The sequence below is a fragment of the Merops nubicus genome, unplaced genomic scaffold (genome assembly GCF_000691845.1).
Source record: "Merops nubicus isolate BGI_N331 unplaced genomic scaffold, ASM69184v1 scaffold12139, whole genome shotgun sequence".
Classification (NCBI taxonomy): domain Eukaryota; kingdom Metazoa; phylum Chordata; class Aves; order Coraciiformes; family Meropidae; genus Merops; species Merops nubicus.
Window position 1 is genome coordinate 68,673 of NW_008630222.1, and position 17,888 is coordinate 86,560.

At 37.3% G+C, this 17,888-nt stretch overlaps 1 protein-coding gene across 3 annotated transcripts in view; it reads left to right on the forward strand.

The window, feature by feature from the left end:
- The first annotated feature begins 1,684 nt into the window (after positions 1–1,684).
- RIMBP2 (RIMS binding protein 2) overlaps positions 1,685–17,888 on the forward strand; it is a 61,607-nt gene continuing 45,403 nt past the window's right edge. The window contains exons 1-4 of one of the 3 annotated variants that reach the window (XM_008947207.1): positions 1,685–1,770; positions 7,435–7,557; positions 13,651–13,755; positions 17,333–17,383. In XM_008947207.1, coding sequence (XP_008945455.1) covers positions 13,654–13,755; positions 17,333–17,383 — 153 coding nt within the window. In that variant the 5' untranslated portion in view covers positions 1,685–1,770; positions 7,435–7,557; positions 13,651–13,653. Of the gene's footprint in view, positions 1,771–7,434; positions 7,558–13,650; positions 13,756–17,332; positions 17,384–17,888 lie in introns of those variants that run through there. The other 2 variants (XM_008947208.1, XM_008947211.1) reach the window with 2 other exon arrangements.

The window sequence follows — 17,888 nt, forward strand, 5'->3', positions numbered from 1 at the left end:
ATCTGACTGGCATTCCAGGTGTGGGCAGAAATGCAGTGTCACCTCTGGAATTCACTGGTATGGTAAAATGACTCAGAAGAGCCTCTTCTCTTTCAAATGGTTTAGAAAGCTGACATTTTAATCTCATTTTCTATACAAAATAGTTACTCACATGATCATACTGTCTACGTAGCTGACCCTGTAGATTTTGAACCCTGTGGTTAATTTCAATCAGGGTTGGATATTACACGTTCTTAGAAATAAGTCAAGTAGCCATTAGGCAAAAATTTGTAAATTTCATTAGTTTTGATGCCCAGATAATGAAGCTTAGGAAATATGTCAGATAAACAGTTTAAGAACTTTTGTTAATGGAAAGCAGTAGTCTTCTATTTAAAACATAGATCTTGCGTGTAGAGAGCTTTGAAATTGGTTTAAGAAAGGTATGCTTAAAATAGCAGATTTGAAAACCATTTAAATATCAGAATCTTTAAATTTCTCTTTTAGTGCTTACATTAGTAAATCAAAAATTGGCTATTCATTTTTTTTTTCATCTTGAGCATTTCAAAGAGAAACTGTGATAAAGCTTTACTTGAACAGTTTTTCTTAAGACCTCAGTAGAATTAGTTAGTAGAGAAATGTGCTGATAGTGTGGACTTTAATCATGCAGAATCATAAATTATTTCAAATCGCTCAAAACTGGGCCCAGTTTTGCCCACTTTAAGTATAACTTTTGGTAAATATAACCAATGCTTTTAGAAGATAATGTATAAGGTGCACGTTAGGATGGAAAGATTACAGGTTACCCAGCATGACTGATTGCAACTTTCATAAGGAATTGAATTTAAGATTTAATCTCAAGTAGTTTAGTGAACTTGTGCAAAAAATAAATTGTTAGAAATATTAGAGGCTGCTGCTGCTTTTTCCTGAGCTGCATGTGTTTTGGTTTGTGTGATCTGACAAAGCATTTCCACCCCTCTAGTTTGACCTTTGACTGTATATATGAGCTTTATTTACTTTTCATTTTTGCTGTCTAGATAAATAAAAATACATTCTCAAGGCTGTAGTTCATACCTTGACCTTTCAGGATAGGTTACTTACCTTTCAGCTTCCATCTGCATTTCTGGTGTGCCTGCCACTGTAGTACATAGGGGTACTGCTCTACCTAGATTCTAAAAATGTCAGTATTTGTTAGAAAGTCTGTGTATGTGTTGTAAGTAAAGTGAAATATGTGAATCTGAAAATGTGTCCATGAATACATGTTCCAGTTGTTGGCTTTTGCCCTCAAAATGCCTTCTGAAGACCTAAGTTTTATAGCACTACTTTTCTTTTCTGGGATACAAATCTGTCTCTTCCCAGCTCTAAGTGAGTTAGCCAGGTTTGAGCTCTTTGTTACATCCACAGGGACATTTTTTGTTTCTTCTTTTCAAAGGCACCAGGCCTGTGAAGTCAGGTCATCTCTCCTTGCTTGCACATCTTTAATCAGATCATCTACTGAGAACATATGGGTTCATGAGAGAGCCAACTGTAACTGCAAACTAATCTGCTGCTTCTGCACCTTCAGTGCCTTTGGCTCTGGGCCTGATATTACTCTTAATAGTTTGTTAATACCAAATAATGCAAAAACATTGCTTCCTTAAGCACTTAATAGGATGTACTGTAATGGAGACAAATGGTCTATAACACTCTTTACTTCTGTTTTAGGAACATGAACTGAAGGATGTTGTGCAAGGAAAGAATCGCCTGAGCCTTCAGTATGCAAGTGTGTCCCCCAGAGCACTGCAATATGACGAGGTAACATCATCAGCACAGATCTCATACATTCATTTATCACAGAAATCAGGCTGCAGAGTGGATAGAAGTGATCTCTATAGTCAGGTTTTTTTCTGATTTGCTTGCTTCTACTTGATAACATACATTTAATTAAAAATAAATTACAAAAATTTATTTTATGAATGTATGTTATTTTCAAATGAAAATTTAATGTGCTGATAGACTTTGGAGAGGTACATCATTCCTCTGATGCATATCTGCTTCGTGTTGTAAAATGGTGTTAGGCTTTGGCAAAAAGACTTTTTTGGTGATTTTTATGGGACTTGTTTGTAAAATTCCCACCTTTTTCTGAAAAATACTGATCGAAATGATTACTATCTAGTAGATCTTTTCCTGCTCTTCTGCATTTTTTCTTTGCATTTTTAAATTTCTCAATAAAATATTGAAAAGCTCTTGCCCAGCAGCAAATGCCTCAAATTCTATTTAGCAGTCGTTATTTCCCCTGTAGCGTGGCACATGGCATAGCCTCAGCTATCCCAGGTACTGATATAAGAACTCTTAATAGGGAGTGATTTTCTTCAACTCTTTTTTGTGCCTTTTATAGGACAAGAAAAAGGTATTTCTGACTACAGTGGGATTGTATGTATGGCAAAGACTGCCTGGCTTGACTACCCTGGGAGGAGAGGCTGATGTGCCTTCCCTCACCACATCTGCATTCAGTGCAAGAAACATCATGAACCAGGCACTTCACAGGGCTACATCTAGCTATAAATAAAACTCCAATTTGAAATTTCTACAGGGCTTAAGTGAGTTGCTCGGCAACCTCATTCATATCAGAAGAGCTGTAGCTCACATGGGCTCTGATGAAAACTCATCCTCAAAGCCTGGAAAACAGTGGTGGCTGCATGCTCTGATACCTCTGACGTGCATGTGTCACAGAGGAGCCCACTGCTGAATTTCTGAACCAGAGGAGGACATATTAAGTCCCCGAGACAATGCAAATTACTGAAATTCAGGGCTGGCTATGTGTGTACTCCACATTTTGTGTTTAGGACCTGGTATTGAAGCAGAGCTGAAATTTCCTGTTGCTGAGGAACTATGATTCTAACTTAAATCATTTGTATATAGTAAGACACTATAATAATACTTTATGATAGGAGGAAGCCATGTGTATCATACCAGCATTTAATTTTATTCATCCATCTGTCTAGAATTCTTCCCTTTCCTAATATTTTTTGTTTCTCTTTGTTGTTTGTACGTTGCCTTTACTCTTCACTTCATGAGGCACATAAGGTCACACTTAGGCAGTTTTATGTTCTACCTGACACAGGAATAACATGCAGCATTAATGCAGCAAAGGCTCAGAACGTTGGTAGCACTGAAAATGTTGGCCCTCTTACTATCAGTAAGTGAGGAGCTATGTGGTTAATGATGTTTTATCATACATAATGTTTTTCTCTTCCTGTAGTGCAGAACTGGAGGTACACTGAAAAGCCTAGTAAAAGGAATTTAAAACACAAAGGTAAAATGTCACCCTTTGACACTTAGCCACTAAGTTAGTAATAAAATTACCTTGTACTATTGTAGTGTCAGAATTTCTCATACTGTGGATGTTTGTTTCTTCAGATGTATTAAATACTGTGAAAGGCACAATGCAACAATTCTGGATGCCTGCCACTACTAGTATCACAGACTCAGTAGGATCAAAGACTTGCTTTAAGTCTACCCTCTCACTTTTAACAATTTTTAAAATATGCAATCTTTGCAGTATACCCTGAACACTAACAAACCTTTTGTTTTTCTTCTTGCATAACAAGTTTTCTTAGGGAATTATTTAGGGTTTTCTGTTTGTTTGGCTTTTTTTTTTTTAGCACACACAATGAGGTTGAGGATAGATTGTGCAGTTTAGATTAGTGTGAAACTATGCAGCTTTGGATGTGGAGGCTGGAGCAGAATTCTAAGAGTTAGGGCTCAGCCCTGAAGGGGAAAACCTGCCTAAAATAATTTATTATTTTCCACCCTTGAGAGCTGGCCTGGAAAACAAGCCAACTTTATCCAAGCAAATAGGGCTGCAGGACTGTTTATGCATTTACATAGCACAGAAAAAAAAAAAAAAGTACTGCTCATTTTTGCACAATGTAGTTGCTGAATTTGGCTCTAGAAAGGAGTAGGTGCAAAGCTGTCTGTCTTTAAATCCATAAAACAAAGCAAAACTTGTGCAGAACTTAGATGATTTAGTATTGGTACTCTGCATAAGAGTAACAAAGTTGCCTTCCTGGAGTGGGGTACTTGTGAAAAGATGTTGTGTCCCTAGGAGTGCTGTAATACTAGGCTCTGACTTGTTTTCCTGCTCATCTGGGTATATATGGGCAAGTGGTTTTAAGTAGAAGTAGAATAGGCATTATAAATTCATATTTTATTTCCACAATGCCTGAAATCATAGCATTTTCATTGTAGTTTCTGAACAATATTTTCTGAGCAATGGCAGTTTGAGAAATTGGCAGGTCTCTGAAGTCTAGAAGGAAGGCAAATGGTGGCTCATAAGGCCGATGGAGCTTTTCACCAATGAAATAAGTTGCTGTTTTGTTTTGCTGGGATGGTTTTTAATATCTAGTTTCTGTTTAAGTGTTCAGGAAGCAGAAGACATTTTAGCAGTATACTGACCTTCATGACTGACCCAAACAAGGGCACAATTAGTAAGTGTGAAGGTATGGAATGAAGAATGAATTGGTTTATGTATTGAACGGAGAAACACCACAGATCTTGATGTTCCCTGTTTCTGTCATGGAATGAGACCTGTTTAAGATGACACTCTATTTAGGTCAACTCTTCTTGCTGCTGGGAACATCGATGCTTTGATGTGCTCTGTGTGCATCTCATCTACACGTCTTTTAAATACCTCCAGGGATGGGGACTCCACCACCTCCCTGGGCAGCCTGCTTCACTGCTTAACTACCCTGTCAGAGAAGAAATTTTTCCCAACATCCAATATAAACCTCCCTCGGCACAACCTGAGGCCATTTCCTCGTGTCCTACTCCTTGTTACTTGGGAGAAGAGATTGACCCCTACCTTGTTACATTCTCCTTTCAGGTGGTTTTAGAGGGTGATAAGGTCTCCCTTGAGCCTCCTTTTCTCCAGGCTAAGCAACACCAGTTCCCTCAGCTGCTCCATATAAGACTTGTTCTCTAGACCCTTCACCAGCTTTGTTGCCCTTCTTTGGACCTGCTCAACCTCAGTGTCTTTCTTGTAGTGAGGAGCCCTTGACTTGTCAAGTTTGATGCTGCATTATGGGTTATATAAACATGTATATCACAGCATTTTATGTGATGCACAGTCCTCAGAGGAGAAAGTCCTGACAGGAGTGCCATGTAGAAATATCAAAAGTTATCAGTGTTTCTGGAAGTAACAAGAACAGTTATTGGAAGGTGGTTGGTAGATTTGATTGTGTTCTTTCCAACCTGCAAAATGAAGATATACACAGAACCATGTTCAAAACCTGATCTGTCAAAAGAGGAAGGAAAGAAATTACCAGAACCATTTGTGTATTCATAAACTTTAACTAAATTAGGTATGTGCTTTAAGATCTCCAATGACTGGTCCTAAGATATGTAAAATATCTACACTTCTACTTGTCTCTAATTCATCTCTTTCTAAAAGTACATCAGCAGCTATTGTGATAGTCCCTTCCCTGCCAGCAGGGAAACACAGAGCAGAAAGGTTCCATGCTCACTAGCCCCCAAATATTATTTGGACTATGACAACCATTGAGTTTTAGAAGATTCTTTACAAAGGTAGTCAGTTGGTATTAGTTGTTTTGGAGACTGAACAGAAAACTAAAGCCTGGGGAAAATAACCTTTTGTTGAAAGATGTTCAAAATATTGTACTTCATTCATCCTCAGTAAATTAATTGAGAATCACAGACAGTAACACAATTGAATTATTGGTAGTGATACGTCATTGCTTCTTTTTTCTACTCCATTACTCTTCAACAATACACACTGACTGATCTGAGCAGTGAAATACAATGTAAAGGATACAGGAAGTTAATATATTCTGAAAACCAGTTGTTTAATAGTTCCCTTAGTTATAGAGAAATGAGGGAAAAGGAAAAGAAAAATCTGTGCACAGAAAAAAAATCCTGAGGTTGACAATAATTGCATCAGTTCTTGTGGAAAACATGATTTGTTCCCTTTTCCTCTTTCTTTTTTCTAGTCCACTGCACTCTAAAGAGCCCTCTTGCAAAGATGAATACGAGGGCTGGCTGCAACCATTTAGATTGTTTGGTCCATGGCAAAATTTTCAAGTTAACAAACTGGAGCCAGAAGGCAAAAAGAAAAGCTGAATCAGTTTCCAAAACATCACTTTAGAAAATGTCCAGGAGATCCCCATGCCAGAGATTGCTTAGTGCCATTCCCTCTCTAAACAAACAAAAAAAAAGAACCAAGCCCAGCAGAAATTATATATTCTTATATACTTTTTATATAAGTAATTAAAGTGAAAGAAAAGAACTTGTCACTTCCTTAAGTGAAGTTAGAAGCAACATGAGCTGCACCGAGATTGAGGCCTGTGCCCCTTTGCAGGACTTGTCCTGCTTTGCCTCTCCTGGGTGATCCTGCAGCAGGGCTCAGGCTTCTGTGCTCTGTTGCATCTAACAAGGGAAAACAGATACTTCTTGCAACACTGCTCACTAAATAAATTATGGCTGTTTCTTTTGCTTTCTTAATTTCTATCACCATTGCAGGGAAGTGGAAATAGTAGCTGCATGTGATGTATTTTTTTTTACCTGGGCATTTATTGCTGGTGGGTTTTCATTCTTAATGTAAAAATTGCAGTTTCTGATATGGTACAAACTGCAACAATCCTGTTGATCTACATCGATACAAGACATAGAGCCATAAAATGCTCAGGAATAAGAAATCAAAGTTTCAGCTGATCCAGACTTAAGAAAGAACTTTTCTATGGCAGGATGAAGTAGTTTCATGTTCTATTCTCCTATTTTCTGTGTGTGTTTATGAAGTACTCACTGTCACTGATGATTCACAAATCCTGTATAAAAAGACTTAGTCATAGTGGTTAAGCTAACACCAAGTAAATTAAATGGGAAAACAAATCCTACTTGGTGAGTATCTGATCCTTTAAAAACCTTCTGGATGCAACTATTTTAAGGGAGAGCATGGGGTTTGCTGCAGAATACCTATTTTTTCATTGTAGAGACACTGATTTCAAATGTTAGCACAGACTGATCATGTATATTTGGGTTTATTATGCAGTCAGTTTACACTAAAGAATAGTGCTGGAAAATGTACACTTGAGTTATATTTTGAGATATGTATGTTAGTTCTGTCTCTATATAGTACACCCATCTCTGATGCATCTGAGATCCAGAGAAATTAGGAATTCCTTGATGATCATTTATTTGTGCATTATATAGTATATTTATTAAAATTTGCATAACTTATGCATAAATATGGTTTGTTTGTAAAAGAAAATGTCTCATGCATACATGTGTAGGAGATACACAGTTTCCTCAGCGACCATTCTATTCAATTTTTTGCACTTCTCTCCTTTTTTCTTTGCCCTTTTTTCCTTTTTCCATTTTAACATGCAGAAACATTTGTGTCAGATATAGTTTTACCTTCATTAATTAGCTGTTTGGGCAATAACCATGTCATTTTATTTCTAGGTAAAATCAGACTATGACCATCTTAGAGAAACCCTTCTCAGAGTGACGAAAGAACGAGATTTGGCTGTAAAGGGAAAACACCAGCTCCAAGCCAAGCTGGAGAACCTAGAGCAGGTCCTAAAGGTATGTACAGCACCATAAAGTCCAACAATCCAGTTCTTTTATTACTTTTCAATATTCCTGATATTCATTCAGTGAGTCACGGATGCATAAGTGCATTGCAAGCTAGGGGACAGAATGCCCCTATTAGTTATCATAAAATGGATGGCATACAGGAGACTAAGTACCTACAAGGGATATCAAACTATTAGAGGAGAGACATCTTTAGGGATCTTTATCTGATACATTATAAGTAAATGGATGTAGGTTTGCACTATACAGTTATTGGAAGTAAGTCAAGATGAAAAGTGGCTATGCTGATGAAGGAAGTATGCAAGATATTTTGGCAACTGCCAAGACATTTTACTTTAAAGAGAGCTGTCTCTGCCAGTCTAAGTAGCTGCAAAATGCTATTCTGGCCTTGTGAAACAAGCTGTTGCTGCCAGCTTATATTGCCTGTGCAGAGTACATCCCTTTGTCAGGACAGGTTTACAAAACCTGCCATTGTGCTATTGGAGAGGTCTTAGAAAGAATTATAGTGCCTGGTACGTAATCACCTTTCTTTTAACATGCTTCTAGAGAAGCTTAGTACGTTGCTGTCTAGCCATGTTTGTTCTCTACATATACCATTGTTTTCACATAGTAAATTTGCTGCTTCGTTTTCAACTTAGAAAAATGCAATACTGCATTTTGAACCATAGGTATTCTTCAGTAGAGGTTTCACTGTGTAGTTAAGATACTGAGCTGCTTCTGTTTGCCTGGTTATTGTGCATAATGCCATGGGACAAACTGATGGTGGAATTCACCAGGTGAATCTAACAGACAAGATCTAGCTGTCATGATGGGTTGGAGTAAGAGTAACATTCTGTTGAGAAACTGATTGTTTACTTACCAGCTAGTTCAAGGGGACAGTAATTTGTATATGTTGAAACAAAGTGCAAAACAAAGTTCTAGTGGTGGGAAGGAAACAATGATTTGCTAGGAAACAGCCAAATTCCCAAAGTGTCATTGATTAAATAAAGATGGAAGTCAGAAACTTGATAAGCCAAACCTGATAGATGGATCAGGAGTAATGGAAAAGGGTCTGGAAAGTTCTTTACAGACAGTGAGCTGGTGTCCAATGTGATGGGGTAGAGGGAGGCAGTAGAAGGAAGTTTTTGTAGAAACAAAAACTGGTTTCAGTGGGCCACTATTCCCAGGTTTTTATAGTTGTGTAAAATATGGAAGTTGTGATGTGGAAAACTACCACCAAAACATACCTTGAAGAGGGTTAAGCAACTAAGATTATTAAAAAAAAAAAAAAAAAGAAAAAAAAAGAAAAAACTTCATACAGTTAACAGCTGTTTGTATCAGTGGAGGAACTGCACTGCAGAGGACTGGAGTGAGAATTCTTGAGAGAGAAAACACTTGTAATCACTTGTCTATAACTCAGAGCATTCAGAAAAATGAAAGATGAGCACATGGTTAGAATGGAGTATTAATCCAGTGCTGAAACTTTTTTGACAGACTGCCAAAGAGCTGCTTATTTTTCTTCTCAAGTGTAAAGTTTTCCTTCTTCAAACTACTGAAGTCTCTGGTAAAAGAGGGATGGATGCCCTGAGAGTAGGAGGAGATGGAAAGAAAAGTTAGTGGTCTGAGATCTTAAACTCTGAACAAGACTTTTCTTTGCAAAGTATCTGAACTGGGTACAAGAATTAGTTTATTGCTCATGCAAGTGGGGGTGTTTTAGCAGAATAGGAGCCAAGTCAATAATACTTTGTATTTTATTCCAGCAGCTTCTGGAAACACCTGCTGTTGAAAACACATACTAGGCAATGCCAAGGGGAGTTAACTCTTACATTTATTGTTGTGCAGTGATTTATCAAAATCCTACTTACCAGTCAGTAGGTAGCTCTGATGGAATAAATGTAGAGTTATCTGCAAGTAAGAAATACATCTACTGGGGAAAGGCAAATTAAACTTCTTAATTAAATAGAAGAGTGATATACTGTTATCTGTCTTTAGACTAATAAAACTTTCTCCAGGAACAAGTAGGAAGTTTTGCTCTAGCAACAGAAGATAAATTACTTTTTCTGTTATATCTCTTTCCTTTTCTTCTCGGAAATACAAAACTGGCAGCTCCACAGACCTTCATCACTAATTTGGTATTTAACTGTGAACCATGTGCTAGAACCTACAGAAAGCAGGATCAACATCTAGAAGCCATTTCAACAAATATGGCTTGCCTGTGCTCTCTCTATAATGATTGTGGGATTCCAGCTTGGTAACTGCAGAAATTCAACTCCTTCAAGGAGCACATAGTAAAAGATAAGAAGAAAAAGTCTAGAAGATAAATGAACTGTGAATTCATGGCTCATAAAACAGCTGAAGATTAGACTTCAAGTAAATTTGCATTCATTGTCATTTCAAAATTAAATTATTATTTACTTGGATCCTGTGCTGCTAAAAACACCCACCATCATGAGCAATAAATTCATTTCTCATACCCTGTTCAGATACTGATTTTGCTAGGCTAGTATGTTTTGGAACACTTGAAACTCCTCTCATGATGGACTGTGTTTTATTTTCTTCAAACGAATTAAAGAACACACTTTCTTCTTTGGCCATACCAAACAATATTCATTTCTCCACACTTTAATTAAGTCATCTACTGGCATTTGGCTTGGCAATTTCTCCAAATTCTTTCTATAAAAGAGCTGAAGAGCTGAATCTGGTTATTTGACTGATTTGGCTTCACTTCTACTGCAATAATACTTCTAATGGATGTGGGAGAAACATTCTGTACATCTCACTATTCTGCTTAAGAACTCCTTCAAAACTTCCTTCACTGAAACCAAACTTGCCTGCTGGAGATAGAGATCCTGACTTTCCATTTTCAGTAGTTCTCTCCCTTGAGCAAAACAATTCTGGGCTGGCAAAGTATGTTGAACAGACTTGAAACCCTAAATCTCCCTTTTAACACTTAAACTATGCCCAGACAGATGCAGTTAATTAGGTATTTCATGTATCCTTGTATGCTTGGGAAATTAATAGTTTGAAAAAATGGCTTCCAGCTTTCCAACCATTGGAAAGTTTTGAGATACATTTAGCCTAGTTCCCCTGAAAGAAATTCAATTTCTCTTTTGAGAACTTCAGGGTATATCAACAGAGGAGAAAAAGGAAGATGAAGAACTGCTGAGTTAGCTAACTTCTGAGAATCCTCACAGCGCCTCTCACATAGAACAGTTCTGATTTTCTGATGTGTGCAGCCAGCTTTTCCCATTCATTCCAATGTAATGATGCCCATCCATCTGCAAACACAGATGACAAATCCTTTTAAAAGAGTACTTGGGTAAGAATTAAATTTGCTCCCCATTCAGCATCATGTATGAGTTCTGTCTCATATACAAGACTTTAGTACTTGAAAGCCTTTTGAGTTTGTTCTAGTGTTAACCAGTTGCACATTTTAAAACTAAAAGTCACTTCTATGGGAAGGAATGGGCTTCTTTGTTTTGTTTGCAGCTGTAGATAATACAGTGCAACTACTGAAGCAGTTTGAGCTAGGATGGGCTATTCATCATCAAATCCCTCTGCTGCCCATGAAGAAGCTGGAAAAAGAACTGATTGAGCAAGTCCCTTAAGTGCTGGTTTATACTATACAACTGTCTAGCTCTATAGTTTGAAAGAAAACTGAGATATGCACAATGTCCCCAATTCATTCTCTGCTGTGTAGCAGGGTTCTTGCCTTTGATCTGAAAGATACCCTGAAAAGGTTCCTTCTCCACATGTGCTTTGAAGGACAGATCATATTTCAAAACAGTTGACAAATAACAAAGTTTGTGTGTACTTTTTTTCTGTGCTCTTTTCAGATGTGGATTTGCTTTCTGATGTTAGGGCAACACGATTAGGACCTCTAGAAGGGGTGCAAAAAGGTTTAGAAAGTTCTAACCTGCCTCACACAAAGGGCAGCGATCATATGGGCAAATGGATTGCTGCCACCTACCCAAACCATGACGATGTGACCGTTGTGGAAGCCCATCCTGAAAGAGTTCAGCAGCTCAGAGCTTTCTCCCTGCTCTTTTGATGATCTCTGCAGTCCTCCTCCACCGCTCTAACCTATTCCCCTCAGGCTTGGAAGGAGAAATGACAGCAGAGATGAAGCGCAAAACAGATTTGCAGACAGAACTGATTTATGAGCAGAGTGGGAAGGGAGGAATTGCTTCTGGTTTGGGGGAGATTTAATTGCTGTGCCAGGGGAGATACAGATGCTGGCTGAAGAGATCCTTGCTGTTTTAAATACTGAGGAGATCATGACAATACTAAATGACTGAGAGATACTTTTAAGTTAACATGGATGGCCAATGGTCTTTTCTGACCTTAAAATCTTTGAACTGTAGATCATTAAGTATATATTTTAGGAAACAAATCAATTAAAAGCTAGGGAGAATCACAGACCATGTATCACAACTGTTTTTTTCATTACATTTTATTGATTCACTGTATGGTCATAGTATTAATTATTTATTGATCTCTGCAAAGGACTAGAAATCTTCTGTAGTAGCTTTTGTAAGAGTAGTAAAAATTTAAAAGTATCAGATATGCTGTACTAGGTCTGATAATCAATCTTGTATGTGTGAAGTGACACGTGTTGTTTTTCTGATAATTAAAGGTTTTAAATAAAGGTGTGAGAATGACTTGATTGCCTCACCATTTCTTGGATACAAGAAATGTGCTGATGCTCCAGTGGTGTCGAGTTTTAGATAAGACTTGGTGGAAGCTGCTTAGCTCAGCAGATGTAGTTTCATGCTAATTTAAAACGTGAGTGATGCTAGTTAGCAGAATAGGTCATATTCAGAATCAAACCCATTGGGGGGGCGGGGGGACAGTATAAGATACTGAGAACAGCTATTTACCCATGAACAGATCCATTTAACTTTTGCACAAAATTCAGAGTTTAGAAATGTCTACAGTCAAAATACTGAAACCTCACCAAACTACTAGAAAACAAGCCATAGCTGAGAGTCAAAACTGATGAACTGGAAAAATCTGTGATCATTCTTTGTTGTTATTGTTGTTAACGAACACAGCAAATGAAAATAAATAAATCACAAGCCAAGGTGAAATGGAGTATTGGAGATATTTCTGCTTCCTTTGCAAATGTCCTGAGAGAAGTCAGCCTCTCTGTGCTGTTATGAGTAAAGTAGCAGAGAATAACAGCTCATTAAAGGTTAGCAATATGCTTGAAAAATTTTGTACACAATAAGAGATATTTTGGGCTGTTCTTGCCAATCTTAGCTATGCATTTCTGTTTCCAGGTGCTGATTCCTAACCAGTTTGTGTGTAATAACTCATGGTGCTGCAGATAAGACATTGTGTCTCTACTCTGAGAATATTATGGGAATAATATGTAATTTTGAAAATAAAAATCTTTAATATGAGTTTCAGAGAAGATATCAGAATCTATAAAGAGATCTTATTCAACTCCCATTTATTAACATGGTGTTTGAAAGTTATAGTGATATTGGGAGAATAATATCAACCTATAATGAAAAAGATTTCTATCTGCAAAGGCTATTTTGACATTGTTCAGCTTGTGCTCTTCCCAGGAACCTTTCTCATTTTGCTTTGGATCATTAGCAGCAACTGCACTTTAAAAGTTGTTTATTAGTACTGTATAGTCACTTGTCCAAATTCAGATTAGCAAAGGTAGGCTATTTCTTTTGGGTCATAATTTTCAAAACAAATCTCAAATCCATAGCCTAGATAAAGAGATGTTTAAGGAATTGTTGAGCTAGTGTGTTTCCAAGCTTTAGTTTTTCAGCACAATGCCATGTGTAAGTGTGTGCCTGATGGATAAAATGGGTACTGTTCACTTGTGCATCACAGAGACCATGTTGCTAGCAATGACAGCCACATATCCTAAAAGAGACTGCTGTCAAAACGCCCGAGTTTGGCATGGGCAACATGCCTTCAAGTACTGACTGACTTAAAATCCCAGCCAGTTTCCCACTTGCCTAGCAGTGATACCAGGAAACTTTTACTCTGAGATGAACGTCTGCATGCCTGGGAACGGCAGCACGTTTGGCTGCAGGAAGATGTTAAAGCCTCCTGACAGATTTTCTGCTTCCTTTGGAACAGCATATGCGAGAGGCTGCTGAACGGCGGCAACAGCTGGAGTTGGAGCATGAGCAAGCCTTGGCTGTCCTCAACGCCAAACAGCAGGAAATTGAGCTCCTGCAGAAGGTAAGCAGGCAGAGGGAAAGGCAGGTGAAGTGACCAGCTCCAGTGACAGAGCAAAGTCAAGAAGGAAACCTTCTGGTTTAAAGGAACTTCAACCATAGCCACCATAAGTGGTTCCTCTTTGGGATCAGTCTGTGTGACGGTTGATGCAGTTATGACAAGTGAATGTTTACTGTTGGATTTTCGTGACTGCACTAATAGATTTATCAATGTTTATGCCAGTGAAGATTAACCTGACCAGTATATATAAGTCCTCATATTTCCCAATGGGAAGGAGAGGGATACAAATATGTGTGTTTCCTTTTTATTTCCATTGCTTTCCTCTATATTTGGCTCAAAAATATTTGTGCATTCCTTAAATGCCAGGAAGGAATTGGCTCTTAAATTGATGACGATCAAAATATGGGGAATCTACCATGTCCTTGTCAGTTTGCTGGAACAGTTAATCATTCACATGGACATATTTCTGTTTTGTTAGCACTTCTTTGACTTCCTCTTCCAGACACTGTCAATTCTCACTACGTTTTCCACCAAATTAGATTAAAGTAGGCCCCTGTCAAGGTGCTTACACATCAGAGTTGATCTTGTTTTTCAGAAACTAAACAGTTTTTAAAGTACCTCACTTCCAAGCTCACTCTCTAATTCACAGATCACTTTTAAGACTTTTCTTTTCACACTCTTAACTTCTCAGTATTCATTATAATATAGAAGACTTTTCTTTTCACATGCTTAACTTCTCAGTATTCATTATAATATAGAAGAAACATGATATTGAGTTTCATTCTTACCAAAGTCACTTAAAGCTGCAGTTGTCTGAATACTAATGTTGATTTTTTCCAACTGTGACTAGATCAAAACATGGAAATAATAATGCTAATGATAATTTGGTAGAGAATTGGCATGGAGGGACATTCTCAGCAGAATAAAATGATGTGTCTAATATAGTCTGCCTGAAATAGAAAGCTTCACTCAACCAAATGAAAGCTTCCAGTTATTTTTTTTTTGCCTTTTGCAACTGTTCAGGCATATTTCAAAATGCCATTTCTAGGTATATTCAGCTGTTACAATTTGAAATTCCACATAAATTTTGGACTTAAATTTCTTGGCAAAGTAAAGAAATCAATGGTGTATTTTTTCTTCTTGCTAATTTTTTTTTTTACATTCTTCTAATAAATCCACATTACATTGATCTTCTTGTTACAGATTGACAACAGGAAACAAATCACTCTAATACTGTTTTCTCCAGTAATTTTTGCTAAGCTGAAGCCTGATAGACTTCAGGCACCAACGAGGTTGTATTGTGTTTGGTATTTTACTCAATGTGACTAGCTCAACGTCTGTAGCCTGTGATTAAATTCTTGTTCATTGAACCTAAAGTAACATGGAATACAGATCATCAATGTTAAAATTTATTATCTAATAATCATTTACTTCTGCATTTCACTGGAATTTTAGCTTAGAATTTCTATACTGAGATCTACCATAACAATTCATCTATGCATTACTTAGAAGCATTTAAGAAATAATTAATCATTCTTACTGGTTTCATTCATTAGCCTGAAATATTCCTCCTAGGACTTTGCACAGATACTCATTTTCACCCCGAGACGTCTAATTCTTTATGTGATTAAGTTGCTATTGTGTAATTTTTAATTATTATTGCCTTTCATGGTAAGGATCTGTGACAACTTAAATATCATTCTACCCATCTCATCTCTCGACTGTCAGTTGCTTCTGTAATGCTATTATTAAAGCTATAGAATAAGAATGAAGACTAGATCAGTACACTGTATGGATAGAAGGAAAGTATTCAAAACACTGAAAGATTTTGGGAGGGTGTCTATATTGTGCACTGTTCTGCCTTGGAGAGAGATACCCAAGCTACCTGTAGTTCTCTAGACCTGGTAATGGGGATGAGCACAGACTAATTTGTCCTGCTTTAGTCTCTAGACTGCTGATATCCAACACACCTCCTGTTCAACATTATAATGCAGAGTATATTGTCTGAAAAATAATGTAAATAAATCTGTTACCTAAGTAAGATGACATTTCACAGCCTGTGAACCACAGAAATGTGCACTTCAAAACAAGGAAGACTGGTACGGTCTGATGCATTTGCTGTCACCTTTTGATATTATAAATAAAAAATCACTATGTTGTTAATATATGCACAGACTGATCAGATTTTCAGCCTAAAAAAAAGAATGTAATATTGTTCATCAAAGTTTTGTGTTGATAGGGAATCAGACAGTCATCTTCTCAAAGAAAGCCTGGATACAAGACAGCTTGATGGAGAGGAGAGATAGCTATTGATGCAGGTTTTCTAATCATTTATCAAGAACTCATATTCTGGGTAGATTTTATTAAACTTGTAATGATGGATAACACAAGGCTTTCTATTGTGGAGCCAATATTGTATCAGTTGCTAGCAATAAGACTTACTACAGGAAGAAATATGACTATGCTTGCAGGACCAAGGGAGGCTTTATTACCACGCGTGGCAGTGAAGTGCAGTTTGGGTGTATGTTTTTAGTTGTGACTTTATGGCCTGACCCAGATTCCACTGAAACCAGTAACAGAGTAAGGCAGCTCTCACAGGTAAGGAAAATGAAGTTAACATAGCTGTGTCGTGTCCATCATGGCCCACTAAATTAGAAAGTCTGTGGGGTGTTTCCCTCTGCCAAACTGGAGGGTTTTAGGACTTCTCTGATGAAGAAATTGCAGAGTGTGCCCTTAGTGTTACAGTAATAAGGAGCTAAGAGGCAAAGTGCTGCTATCAGCCTGATACAATGGTTAATAAAGAGTTGTATTTATTTGGGGCAAACTTCAATAAAAAACATAATGAAAACTTAAATGGAGGTGGGGATAACACAAAGTTACTGAGTGCTATTTTTTTTGCTTTTCAAGGTTTAGACTTTTCCTGAACAAAATTGATAACTGAATTTCTGAGCTACAGAAAATACATTTTTCTGCTTTTTGATTCCCTCTTTTCTTCTTTGACCCAGTTTATTGGACCCTGAATGTTGCACTCCTGTTTACAGACAAGCTTTATGGTGGCCTTGAAGTGTTTTGTGAGCCATTTACTTAGTTTATATTGTTGCTGCCTGTAAAGAATGAACTTAATTTTTGTATTGTCTTCTCCTATCTGGTATGCTAAGTTTCCACATGACGAACCTCCTACAATGTGGAATAGCAAGCTTATTTTTAAACTTTAATTTAGAGGGTTTCAGAGATACTTCTGATGTGTTCTTGCAGTGTGTTGAGCATGCTTGTCTTGGTCTAGCAAAATACCAATGCTATTAAGCTTCACTGAGATTCAATCTTCTAAAAATAAGCAGTTATTTCAGTGGCTTGGAACCAAGGCACCTTAATAATATTGGCAGAACCATCCCTTCCAGACTGTAATTAGCTTTTGATTTGAGTGTACAGGATGCTACTTTATGTGGTTATAGCATATTATGTGTGGTATGACTAATGGATCCTTTTCCCTTTTCCCTTTTCCCTTTTCCCTTTTCCCTTTTCCCTTTTCCCTTTTCCCTTTTCCCTTTTCCTTTTTCCTTCCTCTTATTATAAAACCAAGGCTCAGGTTGAAGCTAAGAAGGAACATGAAGGAGCAGTTCAGTTGTTAGAGGTAAGAAGATATCCTTTGTGTTGCCTTTTCTTGTGGAGGTTCCATTCTGAATGTGGTAACTTCACAGTATCATCACTTTTGAAAGTTTCAAGTAAAACGTAGGCAAAGAGGGGTTTACTTCTCTTCTAATGTACTTGCAGCCTTTAAAGACTGTAATTCAGTAAGGAGTGCATTAAGCTGAGCTATTGGAAGTGACGTGTGTGGCCTCAGTTTCTTTTTGTATAGAATAGAAATTTTGGTACTAGTTTTTGTCAGCTATCAGATATGTAAACAGGAGGCAATTTCTTGTGAGAATTATTATTGTTCAGACTGGAAATATAGCTGCAGATACCAATCAATTACCTAGGATTCCTAATTAAGTACTGTCTAGCAAACATAAAGCAGCGTGATAAGGAGAAAATTTTTAAACCTAATGAAAGAATTTGGATACTTCACAAAACCTTCAAAGGGTGTAGTAGAGAGGAAATACTTCATTCTTTTTATTGCAAAACTGTATCTTTTCAAG